At 42.5% G+C, this 17,523-nt stretch overlaps 1 protein-coding gene across 18 annotated transcripts in view; it reads left to right on the top strand.

Annotated features, from left to right (window-relative positions):
* The first annotated feature begins 2,730 nt into the window (after positions 1-2,730).
* LOC135364549 (acyl-coenzyme A synthetase ACSM1, mitochondrial-like) overlaps positions 2,731-17,523 on the top strand; it is a 30,880-nt gene continuing 16,087 nt past the window's right edge. For 14 of the 18 annotated variants that reach the window (XR_010411875.1, XR_010411877.1, XR_010411878.1 and 11 more), the window contains exon 1: positions 2,731-3,906. Coding sequence is in view for 14 of the 18 variants with exons in the window: in XM_064592686.1 (XP_064448756.1) it covers positions 3,474-3,906 (433 nt within the window). In the remaining 4 variants the exon portion in view is untranslated. Of the gene's footprint in view, positions 3,907-4,187; positions 4,584-8,625; positions 8,764-16,466; positions 16,573-16,959; positions 17,032-17,523 lie in introns of those variants that run through there. The other 4 variants (XM_064592697.1, XM_064592696.1, XM_064592698.1 and 1 more) reach the window with 2 other exon arrangements.

Raw genomic sequence — 17,523 nt, 5'->3', positions numbered from 1 at the left:
GAGAGGGAACAAGTCAAAAAAAAATCTTAAACAAAACCAAAAAACAAACCCCAAGCATTCTCTTACATCCAAGCAGAAACGTCATACTTCACCAAGCTTCTTCTAGTTGTGACCGGATGGCAATTAGTATTTGAAGGTAAAATGGGTTCCTTCCCAGACTGATGGAAACGATTTCATCCATCTTCCATGTCTAAATCACTTTTCATTGAAAACATTATCTCAGGAGACATGCAGTAATTCATAAGGCATGTGTAGCTCCCTCTAGGTTTGCATTTGGACCCTGTCACCTATGTGTTCCCAAACACTTGATTGGCAAAGTTGAAACTACGCTGTCACGATCAAGATCATGGTGCTAGATGATGTCTTACCTAAATGGAATTTCAATATCCTGACCTGACCGGAAATTATTCTGTTCTTAAGAGGGAGAAGATTGAAAGTAAAATTAAGATAGTGTACTGGGTGTCAGTGTTTTATGTACTAGGAACCTTTTGGTGGGTAAACCCAAGCACGTGAGTTTGCATTATGTCAATTTGCAGTCTGTATTTTGGAGGGGAGTGGTGGCAGCGCTAGCAGTTCCCTAGTGACATTGACAAAATCGGTTTCATTCTTCAGTGACACAGAAAGGAGAAGGTACAGATGTCTTTGTGTCTGAGGCACCGTCACAAAGCCCTGTCCCAGTCTGGAGAACAGGCTTGGCGGGACCCAAGCACCCTCAGTGCCTGCAGCTGAGCAGCCATGGCTTGGAGAATTGTAGGGATTCCCAGGGCAGCCGGCAGGGGGCGCGCGCGCACCTCCGACGGTGGGGGGCGGGGGCGCGCGCGCACCTCCGACGGTGGGGGGCGGGGGCGCGCGCGCACCTCCGACGGTGGGGGGCGGGGGCGCGCGCGCACCTCCGACGGTGGGGGGCGGGGGCGCGCGCGCACCTCCGACGGTGGGGGGCGGGGGCGCGCGCGCACCTCCGACGGTGGGGGGCGGGGGCGCGCGCGCACCTCCGACGGGGGGGGGCGGGGGCGCGCGCGCACCTCCGACGAGGGGGGGGGCGGTTTCCCTGAGGGCGCAGCAACTGCCTGCTGTAGGAAGACTTCATGGCCTTCTCTGACCCAGGGCACCGCAGGGCAGGAGAGGTTTCTGCTGCCCCCCGAGGACCCACTACCCTCCGAGAGCCAGGGCTGCGTTTACCAGCAAGTTCTGCCGCCGCCCTGGGAGAACCTGGGGCCTTTGCAGCAACTTGGTGCCTCCTGAGGAGCGAAGGAGAAGCAGCCTTGTTGGCTGAGTGCTGAGCAGGGGGCTCTGGGCGGCTTCCCAGGCCCTGCTGGTAGGTGAGCAGCACAGTCGCTTGCATTTGGGGGGCTGTTGCCCTGGTTTGGTCCTTATTTTCCCTGAGGGTATTTGAACAAGAGGTATTTGACTCGGGCATCCGTGGATGGAGGGGTCCCGTGACGCCACGTCAGAGATGCTGTGGTGGTTTTGTTACAGATGCAGGCTTGTTTCTGGGGAGAAATCCTGACTCCAATTAAGAGGAAGGGGAGCAGCATTTAGTTGGGAGGTGAAGACGCTAACTGCTGCCTCTCAGGACCTTCTAGAAGAATGAGCTGGGATCCCACTTTCTGATTTCTGCTGGAACCAGAGCCCCAGGTAAAAACCAAGTACCGTCCAGTTTGTAACCTTAAAGGTAGAAACTCTCAGGGAATTATCAGCCCAGGTCGGGTTTCTTTGGAAGGAAAGAGACTTGAATGCAGGACAGAGAAGCTGTGATTCAACCGTAGGCACATTGGGGAATATCAGAGAGGCTCCCTGTTTTCAGGAGGAAAGGGGGCAATTTGGAAGGCTGTTAAGAACCGAAGGTCCATTGGTGGCATCTGGGAGTTCCAAGTGTTGTAGCTTCTCGTGGGTGAGCCCTGTTGGAGGAGGTGAGGGGGGGATATAGAGATGAGAATAGAGTTCTGCTAGCTGGAGTAGTGGAGTATCCATGTGCGAGGTCAAGTCCATGTCTTCCTGTTGGGTCCCCACTTTATTTGGAGGGGTAGGGTGTGGGGGCTCCCCCTGCCCAAACCTCCTGCCTGTGTTTTGTGACATTTCCCGTTAGGAGTTTTCAAAATTACCCTTTTAAAAAAATTTTATTACGTTAGTCGCCATGCAGTACGTTAGTTTTTGATGTAGTGTTCCATGATTCATTGTATTTGTGTAACACCCTCACTCCTTCTGATCAAGATTTGCTTTGATGAGCAAAATAAATCAGAGAAAGATAAATACTGTATGATTTTACTCATCTGTGGAGTTTATAAAGAAAAAAAAAACAAATGAGCCAAGAGAAGAAAAAAGAGTCAAACCAAGAAACACTCTTAAGTAGAGAGAACAACCTGTTGTTACCGAGGGGAGGTGTTTGGGGGAATGGGTTGAATAGGTGATAGGGATTAGGATGAGCACCAGGTGTTGCCTGGAAGTGTTGAAGCGCTAGATTGTACACCTGAAATGAGTATCATAGTGTATGTGGACTAATTGTAAATAAGAACTTTAAAAAAGTTTCCTTGGGAGAATTTCTTTTTCTCTTTAGGATTTTATTTATTTGTATGTATGTATGAGAGAGAGACAGAGAGGCAGAGAGGCAGAGGGAGAAACAGGCCCCCGCTGAGCAAGGATCCCAATGTGGGACTCAATCCCAGGACCCTGGGACCATGACCTGAGCCAAAGGCAGACGCTTAATCGACTGAGCCGCCCAGGTGTTCCTGGAAGGCTTCCTGATCAACAGTCAAGTTCTTTGTAGTTAGTGGTTTTGTGTTTCAGTGCCAGCAAAGCTTTTTCAGATTGGCATGTCTCATGTTGGAGGGAATGTGCATGGCAGTTGTAGACTACTCAAGTGACACCTGAGGAACAGGGAGGGTTAGATGGGAGAAACTCACGAACTTCCCATGTGAAGTCTGTATCTGCTCAAGACTGAGACCAGTGAGCCAGCATCACTTCATTGGAGACAGTGTTTCTACAAAGGACTGAGAGACAGCAAGTACAGAATCAAAAACAAGATGACAATTCCAAACCATATGCTGGTTTTAATCCAGGACCCTAGGTCTGAAAGGAGCCAACTGAAAATATTTATTGGCACTTGTTTGGACTGAAGGCAAACCCGGAGTCCTGTATGCCTCCTGGAAGTGTCCTCCCCCAGTGGCTAGAAACAAAACAGACAAATACTGCAGGAATGCACTGAATGAAATCACTGAGCACATTAGGGAACATAGAGTACACTGAAGAACATGAAGCAATAGTTAGAGAACTTGTTGCAAGAATAGGAATACTTCTGGGACATTTCAAAACAGTATTGTTCTTTCAAAAGAACTGTTTAGAACTATATGGGTTATCAGTAGTGGTCTGTTATGTTGTAAATTCAGAAACCATGCATTTGGATTAGAATCAGGATTCAGTTAGTAGTTGAGGTAAAAGAAAGACTTTTGAATTCTGAACCTTCTAAACCTCTAGAAATGCTCACAAGATCAAAAGGAGGCGATTTTAGGGAAGATCATAATCCAAAGAGGTTTCCTCCTTTTGCAAGAGACTGGGATATGCAGAAAATGGCATGTTCTTTGCACAAAAGAGGTAGAAGGAGCAACAGTGAGAAAAGGAATGCAGGCCTGGTCTGGACATGTGGGGCAAGCTGTCTCCCCAGATGTTTTCTATTGCAATTTGGGAAGTATTTACCTTCTTGTCACCAGCTGGTGTACAGGTCCAGTCAGGGTTTGGTGCCTTCTTTAAATGTGTCCCGTGGACCCAAGAGTCCATTCCCTGGGATTTGGCAGCACAAGGTTTGGTTAGCAGTATGTGATAAGGGCCTCTCAAGGGAGGTTGAAGAGAATCTCTGTGGAGGTGTCTTTTCCAATGGAGAGACTCTCCAGGTTGCAAGGTGTGATGATCAAGGTAAGTGTCCGCTGGGAGTGGCCTGTGAAAAGATTGCTCTGCTACAACATGGTTAGTTTTAATAGAAGCAACTAGATGTTTGCATTATTGAAATATATCCCCTTTTCCCACCTGTGGGTCAAAAGGGGCAGTGGTCGAATGCATGGATGTCCAGTGACTGTCTCCAAGGGTGAGAGTCTGAGTTCCAAAGGGTGTGGACTTGAGATTTCGAAGGAGTAACAGCAATGCCTTTGTCCCAGGTAGTTGGAAAATTTGCACATTTTGCTCATTGAGTCCCCAGTATTGCCATTATTGCATTGGACCATCTGTGAAGATAGGGGTTAGTAATGTACAATGAAAGTGTTGTAAAACTGGCCAAACATCACAAACGGGGTGAGGGCCCTGCACGGTAGAATGGGTTTTCTGGTCACTGTGTAGTTCAAGAGGGCTTCCCTGGGAGGGATAATTTTTTCTAACAGGATTTCAGCCACACACGAGTCATTGGCCTTTCTCCAAGGGAAAGCTTTGGTCCAGTGAGGAAACATAGGCACATTGACTAACACTTATTTCCATGAGATGAGGAAGTGGCATGAAATCCACTTGCCAAATCTCAAAGGGTTCATTGGGCAGTTTAAATGCCCACGGGAGGTATGGATTTCTTTCCCAGGATTGTATTTTGGACCAATGGGAGGAGCAAGGTAGGCACTTTTTTGCAGCCTTCTTAATATTTCCCCACCAATATTGGTTCATGAACACTATCAGTTTGTTATTAGACCAATGGTTTAAGGTTTGTACTATTGTCAGGCATGGGAATTTTAGAATTTTGGGGAGGGCCAGATTGTTACTTGATCCAAGGCAGAATTCTCTCTTTTTATCAGTCATTAGATTCCCAACATTGTTTCTCCTTCTCTGGGCCCAGTTGTTGGGCATATCTGATCAATTTTTCCAAACTGTCAATTGGTAGGACATCCCTTCAGAACATGACAGAGGCCTGACTCTCAAGCTCCTTTTGAGCAGATTTTTTGGCAGAAATGTCAGCAAGGCTGTTTCCTCTGGCCCCCAGGGAGTCAAGTGCAGAATATCCCTGGGACCTTAATAATAGCTAGATCTGCAGGCAAAAATATGGCATCTGATGAATTTTGGACATCGCCATTTTTTAAATTTTTAAATTTTATTATGTTACTCACCATACAGTACATCATTAGTTTCTTTTTTCTTTAAAGATTTTATTTATTTATTTGACAGAGAGACCCACAGCAAGAGAGGGAACACAAGCAGGGAGAGTGGGAGAGGGAGAAGCAGGCTTCCCGCCGAGCAGGGAGCCCGACGTAGGGGCTCGATCCCAGGACCCTGGGATCATGACCTGAGCCGAAGGCAGACACTTAACGAGTGAGCCACCCAGGCGTCCCTGTACTGTGGAGTTTTATGGTTTTTATATTCTGGTTTTTCATGACCTATCTTGTTTTTCCGTCAAAACCAAACTATCCTGTCTCCTTGTGCCTCAGGGCGCTACTGAAAATCTAGTAAGTGATTTCCAGTATAGAGGAAGGACTGGATCCGTGATCCATTCCTCCCACAGTTTTGATCTTTGAGATAATACCTTAACTCAAAAGTGCTCTAATGGCAAGCAGGTATTATAGGCCATAGCATGTAGGTGGAAGGACTGCAAATTGAGGACTTTTCGTTTCATCATCAGCACACCACCCTATGCGCAGTCTCAGTCAGCTAGGTGTCTAACTCTTGATTTAATTTTGGCTCAGGTCACGATCTCATAGTTGTTGGATTGAGCCCTGCGTCAGTGTCAGGCTCCACATGCAGCAGGGAGTCTGCTTGAGATTCTGTCTCTTCCTCTGCCTTCCCCACGTCCTCCCCTCCCCCGCCTCGATCTCATGCACTCTCTCTCTGTAATAAATAAATTAATCTTTAAAAAATGAGTCAGAAAAAGATAAACATTCAGATTTTAAAATCGAAAAAGGACAGTAAACAGCAGAAAAACTTCAATCTTACTAGTAATCAAAAGACAAGTAAGATTACTCACTTTTTTTTTTTTTTGAGATTATTCACTTTTCACATTGGCCAAGACTTAAAACCTGATAATATCCAATGTTACTTGCTCCTTTACTGTCTGTAAGGGTTTTTGTAAGTTTCATGTTATTTCTTCCATAAATGTTTGATAGGATTTACCAGTAAAACCACCTGGGTCTGGGGCTTTCTTTCTGGTAAGGTTGTTAATAATTATTTCAGTTATTAAAATAGATACCGGATCATTCAGATTTTTGTTTTATTTTGTGTGGTATGTTCTATTTTTTGAGGCATCTTTCCATTTCATCTACATTGTTGAATTTGTTGACCTAAAACTGTTCATAGTATTTTCTTGTTATCTTTTTTTTTAAAGATTTATTTATCTCTTTTAGAGAGAGAATGTGAGAGACTGGTAGAGGGGTAGAGGGTGAGGGAGAGCGAGAATCTCAAGCAGGTTCCCCACTGAGTGCAGAGCCCAACATGGGGCTCAATCCCATGACCCTGAGATCATGACCTAAGCCAAAACTGGCTAAGGCCAACACTTAATCAACTGAGCCACCCAGGCACCTCTGTCTTTTTAATATGTGTAAGATCTGTAGCGATAACTCCTTTTTTATTTCTGATACTGACATACAAAAATGTTATGTTAAAGGATGATCATCCAAGCGTTTTATAAAGTAAAAAATTGAAAAAAAACTAAAAACCAAACCTCCAACAATAAGGGATTAGTAAAGTAAAAAACTTTATCATCTTGACAGAATGAACTACTACATGTCCCTTAAAATTATATGAAAACTATTATGAAATAATACTGCAGACTTACCTGGATGACTAAAGTTTAAAAGATTCATAATAACAAGTGTTGTTGAGGGTATGGAGCAAATAGAACTTTTTTAAAAAAGGTTTCTCTTTAAATTCCAGTTAACATACAGTATAATATTCATTTCAGGTGTAGGGTTTAGTGATTCAGCAAACCAAACAACATCCAGTGCCCATCACAACAAATGTGCTTCTTAATCCCCACCACCTGTTTCACCCATCTCCCCACCCACCTCCCCTCTGGCAACCATCAGTGTGTTCTCTATAGTTATAAGTCTCTTTCTTGGTTTGCCTCTCTCTCTCTTTTTCCTTATGCTCATTTGTTTTGTTTCTCAAATTCCGCATATGATTGAAATCATCTGATATTTGTCTTTCTCTGACTGACTTATTTCGCTTAGCATAATTATGCAAATGGAACTTTTATTCAGCCTCCACTGTGGTAGGAGTATAAATTGGGAATTAGAAAACTGTGGTAATATCTTAATCAAACTTAAAATATGCATACCTTATGATTCACATCTCCCCTCCTAGATCTATATCAATCATCAATCTTTGCATATATTCAGCAACAGACATGTAGAATAATATTCAAAGCACCTTTATTCATGTTATCCCAGATTGGAATCAATCCCATTCTCTCACCAAAAGTAGAGTGGATAAGTAAATTTTAGGTGTTATTCATACAATGGGATTCTACATAGCAATGAAGAAGAATGAACTATTGATACAGATACAATGACATGGATAAATCTCACAGGCATTATTTTGAGAGAAAGAAGTCAGACACAAAAGAGTACAGACGGGATGATTCCATTTGTATAAGGGAGCAGGCAAAATTAATCTATGGTTTTAGAAGTCAGAATAATAGTTACTGATGGAAAGAGAGGCTAAAGGTAAACCTTGAGACCAGTTAGAGGTAAAGAAAGGAAGTGGTTCATTCAGAATTAACTCCAGTAGGGAGTGCTCAGAGGAGAGACTTCCTGAGCAAACTTTAGTTGAGTTTTTTAAGTTGTGTCAAAACACTGGGAAAGCAGGTTTGCGATTTAGAGAGTGGGATGTTCAAATTGCTTGTCATATTTAACATTCCTGTGACTTTTGTGGTTGGCCAGGTCTGAATTGGGATGGCCCATGGAATCTGCTTGCAGGCATCTGCCACTCAGAATTTTTTTTTTTAAGATTTTATTTATTTATTTGAGAGAGAGAGAATGAGAGAGAACACATGAGAGGGGGGAGGGTCAGAGGGAGAAGTAGACTCCCTGCCGAGCAGGGAGCCCAATGCGGGACTCGATCCAGGGACTCCAGGATCATGACCTGAGCTGAAGGCAGTCGCTTAACCAACTGAGCCACCCAGGCGCCCTGCCACTCAGAATTTATTGCTCTTAGGATTTAATGGACTTTTCCCAATTCCTGAAACTGCTTTTAGGTACAGAAATTTACTTCTAAGTTCATAAAAGGAGGAGTTCAGTTTTCACAGAGGCGTGAGGACATGAGGGAGCCTATTAGGGTGCTGGGAATATCTTATGTCCTAATCTAAATGTGATTACAGGTGCATAAATATGTAAACATTCATTGGGCTGTTCATGTAAGATTTGTGTACTTACTGAATATATGTTTTACTTAATTAAAAATTTTAAAATGGTATTATGTAAATATGCATTATTGCACAGAAAAACATTTCTCTTATATTGCTGAATGAAAAAGACAAGTTATGCTAGAACATTTCTCCTTGAACTCACTTCTACTAAAAAAGTGTTTCTATATACGAAGAAAGAAGACTAGAAGAATATACACCAAAATATGAGATGGTGAATGACTCTTATTTTTTTATTTTTGTTTATTTGCATTTTCTAAACTTTCTGTAATGCTTATGTATCTGAGGTGGTCCAGAGCCCTCCCCAGACCACCACAGCCCCACGCTCAATAGCAGTAACCACAAGCATTTACCGCCTCTGACCCCAACACACCTGGGACATCATCAGCTCTACCAGTCCACCAGAAGGAACCATCTTCATCCATGATCCCTCTGTCCCCTGTGAGGTAAGCCATGTGGACTCTCGCTGAAGCATATTCCTCCCAGCTCACCTGAGAGAAGAACAAATTCAGAAACCTAAATTTACATAACTTCCACAATCATTTAATGGCATGAGCTGAGCACTGTGCTAGCCCTGAAGGGAGATAGAGAGAAATAACACAAAATCTGCACTCTCCAGGTGCTTCCCAGAGAGAAAACGCACATAGATCTTTGTTGGTGACTTCTGTTAGCACCAGGTCTTTTTTTTTTTTTTCTTCCCATCTGGAAACAGGAATAAGGATGGTACTTTACCCAGAGGTTTTTTCCTGAGGCTGAAATGATGCAGTGCAAGCATAGCATTTAGCATAGGGCCAGTGGCCGTGTGTGCAAGGGACGCTGGCTTCTATTTTCTTAGGCTCATCATCCATCAAACACAATCACTGCTCTTAAATTGTGCCTTTAATTTCCACACTGTCCATGGCTTTCTATCAGAAGGTGACTTTGGATTTATGTTCTTACACCAGAAACACAACACAGTGATTAGTACAAATACCCCTTAGCACAGACAACCTCATTTTGCTTGATCATTCTATAGCGTATCCACAGATTCTTTTTTTAAAAAGATTTTAAGGGCACCTGGGTGGCTCAGTCATTAGGCGTCTGCCTTCGGCTCAGGTCATGATCCCAGGGTCCTGGGATCAGCCCCACATCGGGCTCCCTGCTCCACGGGATGCCTGCTTCTCCCTCTCCCACTCCTCCTGCTTGTGTGCTCTCTCTTTCTGTCAAATAAATAAATAAAATCTTAAAAAAAAAGATTTTACTTATTTGAGAGAGAGAGAGAAAGAGAAAGAACACAGGGAGAGAGCACAGAGGGAGTTGGAGAAGCCGACTCCCCACTGAGCAGAGAGCCCGGCATGGGGCTTGATCTCAGGACCCTGGGATCATGACCTGAGCTGAAGGGAGACGTCCACCCGACTGAGCCACCCAGTGCCCCAAACATCCACAGATCTAACAGCACTTGACTTGCCTGCTATGGAAACCACAAGACCAGTTAGTCTAGGTTCTTGTATCTAAAAAAAAATCTGCTTATTAAAGTTCTAATGAATTTTGGTAAAACTGTGTAAGCAACTCCTTCTCAAGTAGCATAATAATCCAAATAGGTGTATGAGATGCTGGAATCTCTTATTTGGAATCTCTATATTATGGGGCAGAAAGAGATTTTTTTGGTATCAGTGTGTCTGAGTTATCTTGTCAAAGTTTGAAAATATTAAGCACTATCCCTTCAAGAAATTTTGTAATATTAGAACTTTTAAAAAACAAGAAACAGAATCTTAATTATAGAGAACAAACAAATGATTACCCAAGGGGAGGGGATGAGTGAAATATGTGATGGGGATTAACGAATACACCTGTGATGAGCGCCAAGCGTTGTATCAAAGTGTTGAATCATTAGGGGCACCTGGGTGGCTCAGTCAGTTAAGCGGTTGCAGCTCAGGTCATGATCCCAGGGTCCTGGGATCAAGCCCTGCCTCAGGCTCCCTGCTCAGCAGGGAGTAGGAAAAAAATTACCCAGCCTTTAACTCAGAAATTTGGCTTTTGATAATTTTTCATAGGAAATAATTAAAATGGCATTTAAAGAGTTAACAAGGTTACTCACTGAAAAAGTATGTTTAATATGAAACATTGGAAATGAAGAAAATTTCCAATAATAGTGGATATGTTCAATAAATCATGATATTTCCTTTTGGTAGCATGCTGTGAAATTAAAAAAATTTTCTGTTATATAGGGGCGCCTGGGTGGCTCAGTTGTTAAGCGTCTGCCTTCCGCTCAGGTCATGATCCCAGGGTCGTGGGATCGAGCCCCACATCGGGCTCCCTGCTCAGTGAGAAGCCTGCTTCTCCCTCTCCCGCTCCCCCTGCTTGTGTTCCCTCTCTTGCTGTGTCTCTCTCTGTGAAATAAATAAATAAAATCTTTAAAAAATTTTTTTCTGTTACATAAAAAGATTTACCTCTATGTGAAAATCATAAGTAAAAAAGCAAGATTGATAGCCAGTAGGTAGAATGTAATTCCAATTTTATAAAATAATATATGTACATAGAGAAATAAGAGAAGGACATATATCCAAACGTTAAAGTGAGTAGTAATGGTGGGATTATGAGTGAAAAGAATTTTCTTTGGCCTTTTTCTTAGTTTTTCAAAGCTTTCTATATATAACATAGAGTTTTATTATTAGAAAGGTTGAATAAATAATATTTATATTTAAAAGTAATTAAAAGGAGGCTTCCCTTTATAGAAAAAATGGAAATCTCTTTTTTATATGTATATTTTTTTTATTCTTATGTTAATCCCCATACATTACATCATTAGTTCTAGATGAAGTGTTCCATGATTCATTGTTTGTGCATAACACCCAGTGCTCCATGCAGAATGTGCCCTCCTCAATACCCACCACCAGGCTAACCCATCCTCCCACCTGCCTCCCCTCTAGAACCCTGTTTGTTTTTCAGAGTCCATCGTCTCTCATGGTTCGTCTCCCCCTCCGATTTCCCCCTTCATTCTTCCCTTCCTGCTATCTTCTTCTTTTTTTTTTCTTAACATACATTGCATTATTTGTTTCAGAGGTACAGATCTGAGATTCAACAGTCTTGCACAATTCACTGCGCTTACCAGAGCACATACCCTCCCCAGTGTCTATCACCCAGTCACCCCATCCCTCCCACCCCACCCCCCACTCCAGCAACCCTCAGTTTGTTTCCTGAGATTAAGAATTCCTCATATCAGTGAGGTCATATGATACATGTCTTTCTCTGATTGACTTATTTCGCTCAGCATAACACCCTCCAGTTCCATCCACGTCGTTGCAAATGGCAAGATCTCATTCCTTTTGATGGCTGCATAATATTCCATTGTATATATATACCACATCTTCTTTATCCAGTCATCTGTCGATGGACATCTTGGCTCTTTCCACAGTTTGGCTATTGTGGACATTGCTGCTATAAACATCAGGGTGCACGTAGCCCTTCGGATCCCTACTTTTGTATCTTTGGGGTAAATACCCAGTAGTGCAATTGCTGGATCATAGGGTAGCTCTATTTTCAACTTTTTGAGGAACCTCCATACTGTTTTCCAGAGTGGCTGCACCAGCTTGCATTCCCACCAACAGTGTAGGAGGGTGCCCCCTTCTCCGCATCCCCACCAACATCTGTCGTTTCCTGACTTGTTAATTTTAGCCATTCTGACTGGTGTGAGGTGGTATCTCATTGAGGTTTTGATTTGGATTTCCCTGATGCCGAGCGATATTGAGCACTTTTTCATGTGTCTGTTGGCCATTTGGATGTCTTCTTTGGAAAAATGTCTGTTCATGTCTTCTGCCCATTTCTTGATTGGATTCTTTGTTCTTTGGGTGTTGAGTTTGATGAGTTCTTTATAGATTTTGGATACTAGCCCTTTATCTGATATGTCATTTGCAAATATCTTCTCCCATTCTGTCGGTTGTCTTTTGTTTTGTTGACTGTTTCCTTTGCTTTGCAAAAGCTTTTTATCTTGATGAATTCCCAATAGTTCATTTTTGCCCTTGCTTCCCTTGCCTTTGGCGATGTTTCTAGGAAGAAGTTGCTTCGGCTGAGGTCAAAGAGGTTGCTGCCTGTGTTCTCCTTTAGGATTTTGATGGACTCCTGTCTCACATTGAGGTCTTTCAACCATTTGGAGTCTATTTTTGTGTGTGGTGTAAGGAAATGGTCCAGTTTCATTCTTCTGCATGTGGGGCTATCCAATTTTCCCAACACCATTTGTTGAAGAGACTGTCTTTGTTCCATTGGACCATTCTTTCCTGCTTTGTCAAAGATGAGTTGACCATAGAGTTGAGGGTCCATTTCTGGGCTCTCTATTCTGTTCCATTGATCTATGTGTCTGTTTTTGTGCCAGTACCATGCTGTCTTGATGATGACAGCTTTGTAATAGAGCTGGAAGTCCGGAATTGTGATGCCGCCGGCTTTGCTTTTCTTTTTCAACATTCCTCTGGCTATGTGGAGTCTTTTCTGGTTCCATACAAATTTTAGGATGATTTGTTCCATTTCTTTGAAAAAAGTGGATGGTATTTTGATGGGGATTGCATTGAATGTGTAGATTGCTCTAGGTAGCATTGACATCTTCACAATATTTGTTCTTCCAATGCATAAGCATGGAACGTTTTTCCATTTCTTTGTGTCTTCCTCAATTTCTTTCATGAGTATTTTATAGTTTTCTGAGTACAGATCCTTTGTCTCTTTGGTTAGATTTATTCCTAGGTATCTTATGGTTTTGGGTGCAATTGTAAATGGGATCGACTCCTTAATTTCTCTTTCTTCTGTGTTGTTGTTGGTATATAGGAATGCCACTGACTTCTGTGCATTGATTTTATATCCTGCCACTTTACTGAATTCCTGTATGAGTTCTAGCAGTTTCAGGGTGGAGTCTTTTGGGTTTTCCACATAAAGTATCATATCATCTGCAAAGAGTGAGAGTTTGACTTCTTCTTTGCTGATTTGGATGCCTTTGATTTCTTTTTGTTGTCTGATTGCTGTGGCTAGGACTTCCAATACTATGTTGAAGAGCAGTGGTGATAGTGGACATCCCTGCCGCGTTCCTGACCTTAGGGGGAAAGCTCTCAGTTTTTCCCCATTGAGTATGATATTCGCTGTAGGTTTTTCATAGATGGCTTTTATGATATTGAGGTATGTACCCTCTATGCCTATACTCTGAAGAGTTTTGATCAAGAAAGGATGCTGTACTTTGTCAAAAGGTTTTTCTGCATCTATTGAGAGGATCATATGATTCTTGTTCTTTCTTTTGTTAATGTATCGTATCCCATTGATTGATTTGCGGATGTTGAACCAACCTTGCAGCCCAGGGATAAATCCCACTTGGTCATGGTGAATAATCCTTTTAATATACTGTTGGATCCTATTGGCTAGTATTTTGGTGAGAATTTTTGCATCCATGTTCATCAGGGATATTGGTCTGTAATTCTCCTTTTGGATGGGGTCTTTGTCTGGTTTTGGGATCAAGGTAATGCTGGCCTCATAAAATGAGCTTGGAAGTTTTCCTTCCGTTTCTATTTTTTGGAACAGTTTCAGAAGAATAGGTATTAATTCTTCTTGAAATGTTTGGTAGAATTCCCCTGGGAAGCCATCTGGCCCTGGGCTTTTGTTTTTTGGGAGATTTTTGATGACTGCTTCAATTTCCTTAGTGGTTATAGGTCTGTTCAGGTTTTCTATTTCATCCTGGTTCAGTTTTGGTAGTTGATACATCTCTAGGAATGCATCCATCTCTTCCAGGTTGTCTAATTTGCTGGCATAGAGTTGCTCATAATATGTTCTTATAATTGTTTGTATTTCTTTGGTGTTGGTTGTGATCTCTCCTCTTTCATTCATGATTTTGTTGATTTGGGTCATTTCTCTTCTCTTTTGGATAAGTCTGGCCAGGGGTTTATCAATCTTGTTAATTCTTTCAAAGAACCAGCTCCTAGTTTCGTTGATCTGTTCTACTGTTCTTTTAGTTTCTATTTCATTGATTTCTGCTCTGATCTTTATGATTTCTCTTCTCCTGCTGGGTTTAGGCTTTATTTGCTGTTCTTTCTCCAGCTCCTTTAGGTGGAGGGTTAGGTTGTGTACTTGAGACCTTTCTTGTTTCTTGAGAAAGGCTTGTATTGCTCTATACTTTCCTCTTAGGACTGCCTTTGCTGCATCCCAAAGATTTTGAACAGTTGTGTTTTCATTTTCATTGGTTTCCATGTATTTTTTTAATTCTTCTTTAATTTCCTGGTTGACCCATTCATTCTTCAGTAGGATGCTCCTTAGCATGGCTCTCTTTCTTCCCTAAAGGCATTTACTGTCTTGACTTTTATGGTATTCCTTTCCTTGTTTTCCCTTATAGTTTACCTCCTAAGGAAATACCCCTAAACAAATTATCATATTTTACTTGCTTTTGATCTTTATGTGTGTAATCATATATTACTCTGTAATCTTTGGCTTCTTTTTTCAGTATTATGTTTTTAAGATGTGTCTATGTTGCTGCATGTTGCTGTAGTTAAGTTTCATTGCTGTATAATATCCCATTGTATAAAAACATGATGTGTTTTTTATCTGTTCTACCATTAATGGACACTGGGTAGTTTTCATTTTGGGGCTATTAGTGATTAATGCTGCATTGAATTCTTGTACATGTACGCTGGTGCATATAAGCATGCATTTCTGTAGCATTTTTCTGGAAGACGAATTGCTAGTTCACACTGACATGACATTTTACCATGCGATTTTCCAAAGTATTGAAATGCTCCCATTAGCAGGAGAGGAGAATTCCCATTGTTCCCTAACGTTGGCAATATTTGTTATTGTCAGAGTTTTTAATTTTTGTCAATCTGATGGATATATAGTGTTATCTTACTGTAGAGTTTTATTTTTGCATTTCCCCATGTTTGCAGGTTAATTTCAGCTAACCTGAAATCTGCTCTTTGAAACTTATGGGCATTTATGTATCTTTTAAAGAGTCTGAGATTAAAACGGCTACTTCAAAAATCAGAGTAACATGTCGTAAATATAGAATTAAAATATTAAGGTGTTCTGTGGCTACCCTTATGAAGCTAACTCTGAAACACAGTTTTGATTTTATTCATGAAGCCTCAAGCTGTTTGGATCCTGTTTCCATCTGTATTTCAAAGCTCATATTAAGCTACTTTTTGAACATTCCTCAGTCAATGATCTTTGTCCAAACCCAGTAAAAATACAACCAAAGCATAGCTAATGACTGCATCAGAGAATCTGCCCATTTTACCTACTTTGGATAAAGCTGCAGAAGAATGAAGAAGACACCCTCAGCCCTCCTGTCCCTGACTCTGACTCTGATGTACCAGGACAGGGTGATGAGGATGAGAAGGTGAACCAGATGTCTGCTACCTCTCTCATCCCCAAGAGCTGACCCGGCTCAGCCCCAGGCCACCTGGTACTCAGACCTCAATCACTTCTCCCCACGTCCTTCAGGGAATCCATCATTATTTTGTGGTTGTTTTTTTATTAGCAGAAAATGTTATGGGGAAAAATGAAGAAGAGGATTTACATCATGCAATGTACCTACTACAGATGTTCACAGCCAACTTTTTGGCTCTCTGAAATTCTTTCTCTCAGGGCTGCTACCATAACCCTTCTCTCCTTTCCTACACACATCCCAGTCTTCCTTGATGTCCTGGGCAATTCATTTCTACCCTCTAACTTGCATTCTCTGCTCAGAAATACAAAAGCCCTTCAATTCACATGACCCTACCCTTCAGAGAAGGCAATGCAGTTCTGTTAGCATCCTAACATGCTCTTGGGATCTTATCCCCTACCACCTTACAGTTTATAAAATACCCCTCATAGCCACAGAGAGTGTGAAGACAAGGTCTGATAAATACATCTTTGCCATCTTTTTATGTCAGCTTCCAAAGTTGATCCAAACCTTTGATCCAAACCCATTAGCCTCACCGCCACCACCCACCCCTTGCCAGAAGAGTTAACATGAACTGACAGGAAGTGAGTGACTTCCAGTTGGCTTTGACCACCAGCAAATTGCCCCAAAGGCAACTAAGAACATGAGGAAGCAGAAGCATGAATGATCCAGATGACGAGGCTCTGAGCTCTTAACACTCTGGGCCTGGGGCAGAACATCCAAGGCCTGACTGCAAGTTCTCTTGTCACTTTGCCTTCCCCTAAGTCTCAGGTTCCCTACCCTGGAGCACTCTCTGCTGCCAGAGGATCAAGAGCAGTGGAGAAAACGGACAGGTCTTCTGCTCTACGAGGTCTACGGACAGTCAGAAACAGTAGGTAGAAACAGTAGGTAGATGGTACTTTCTTGATCAGTCAGGATGTGCTGAGCCACTGAGCCCAGCAGACGAGCTGAACCATGTATATGCAGAGGCCCCACTCTGCTCACACATTGCCTGAAGCCAATGGGAGGCTTCAGAGTTCTAGGCTAATTTGCCCCAAATCAATTTGCACAAAGACAATTCACAGCTCATCAGTTTGTCAAGAGGCCAATGTCCTGAAAACTATTGGACAAAACTTTGAAAAGGGGTGTAAGGACATGGTGCTACCATCCCTGGGATCATTAGCTCTAGGGAGCCCAGGAGGGGTGGCGGGATGGGAGGTTCTCTCCAGTAACATGGAGCCCACCATCAGCAAGTCCTGCCTACTTCATTCCTTCCTAGGGTGGCAACCACAGGCAGCCAGGAGCTGGCCCCAGAAGTTCATTTCTGGATGCTCATGTGGACAGCACACAGGTTTGATTGTGGGACACTAGCTAGAGTGGGGGAGGGAACAGAGACTTTCTGTATATACCAACACACACACACAGACACACACACATACACACACACACAGTGTGACTCCCAAAGGCATCACTGACTAGCCAGGTGACAGGACATTCAGAGTATCAGGCATGTCTTAAACCAGAAAAACGTTATTAATGATAGTAGGGGCAGGGGCAGGTATCTTCCAACACAATTCTCAAGTCATTTCTGTTGCTGGGCCACTTTCCCCAGCCTCCTTGTTATCCCTGTAACTGACAGACAGACGACTACCATCTCAGGAGCTGGAGCAAAATGACTATTTTAGCCTCAATTCACATACTCGTCTTGACTTTTTTGCAAAAAAAAATATGCTTTTAAATCATCAGTTAATTGGTCCGCTTCCAGGCCTAAGAAATATTAAGACTCTAGGTTAGTTCTTGTATGGTTCATAGTTTATATTTGGACAAGGAGGAGGGTGGGATG

This window comes from Mirounga angustirostris, unplaced genomic scaffold (assembly GCF_029215605.1).
Source record: "Mirounga angustirostris isolate CCGP_5_RB_7025 unplaced genomic scaffold, mMirAng1.0.hap1 SCAF_5, whole genome shotgun sequence".
Lineage (NCBI taxonomy): Eukaryota > Metazoa > Chordata > Mammalia > Carnivora > Phocidae > Mirounga > Mirounga angustirostris.
The sequence above is the reverse complement of the archived record's forward strand: the minus strand, read 5'-3'. Positions and strand labels throughout refer to the sequence as shown.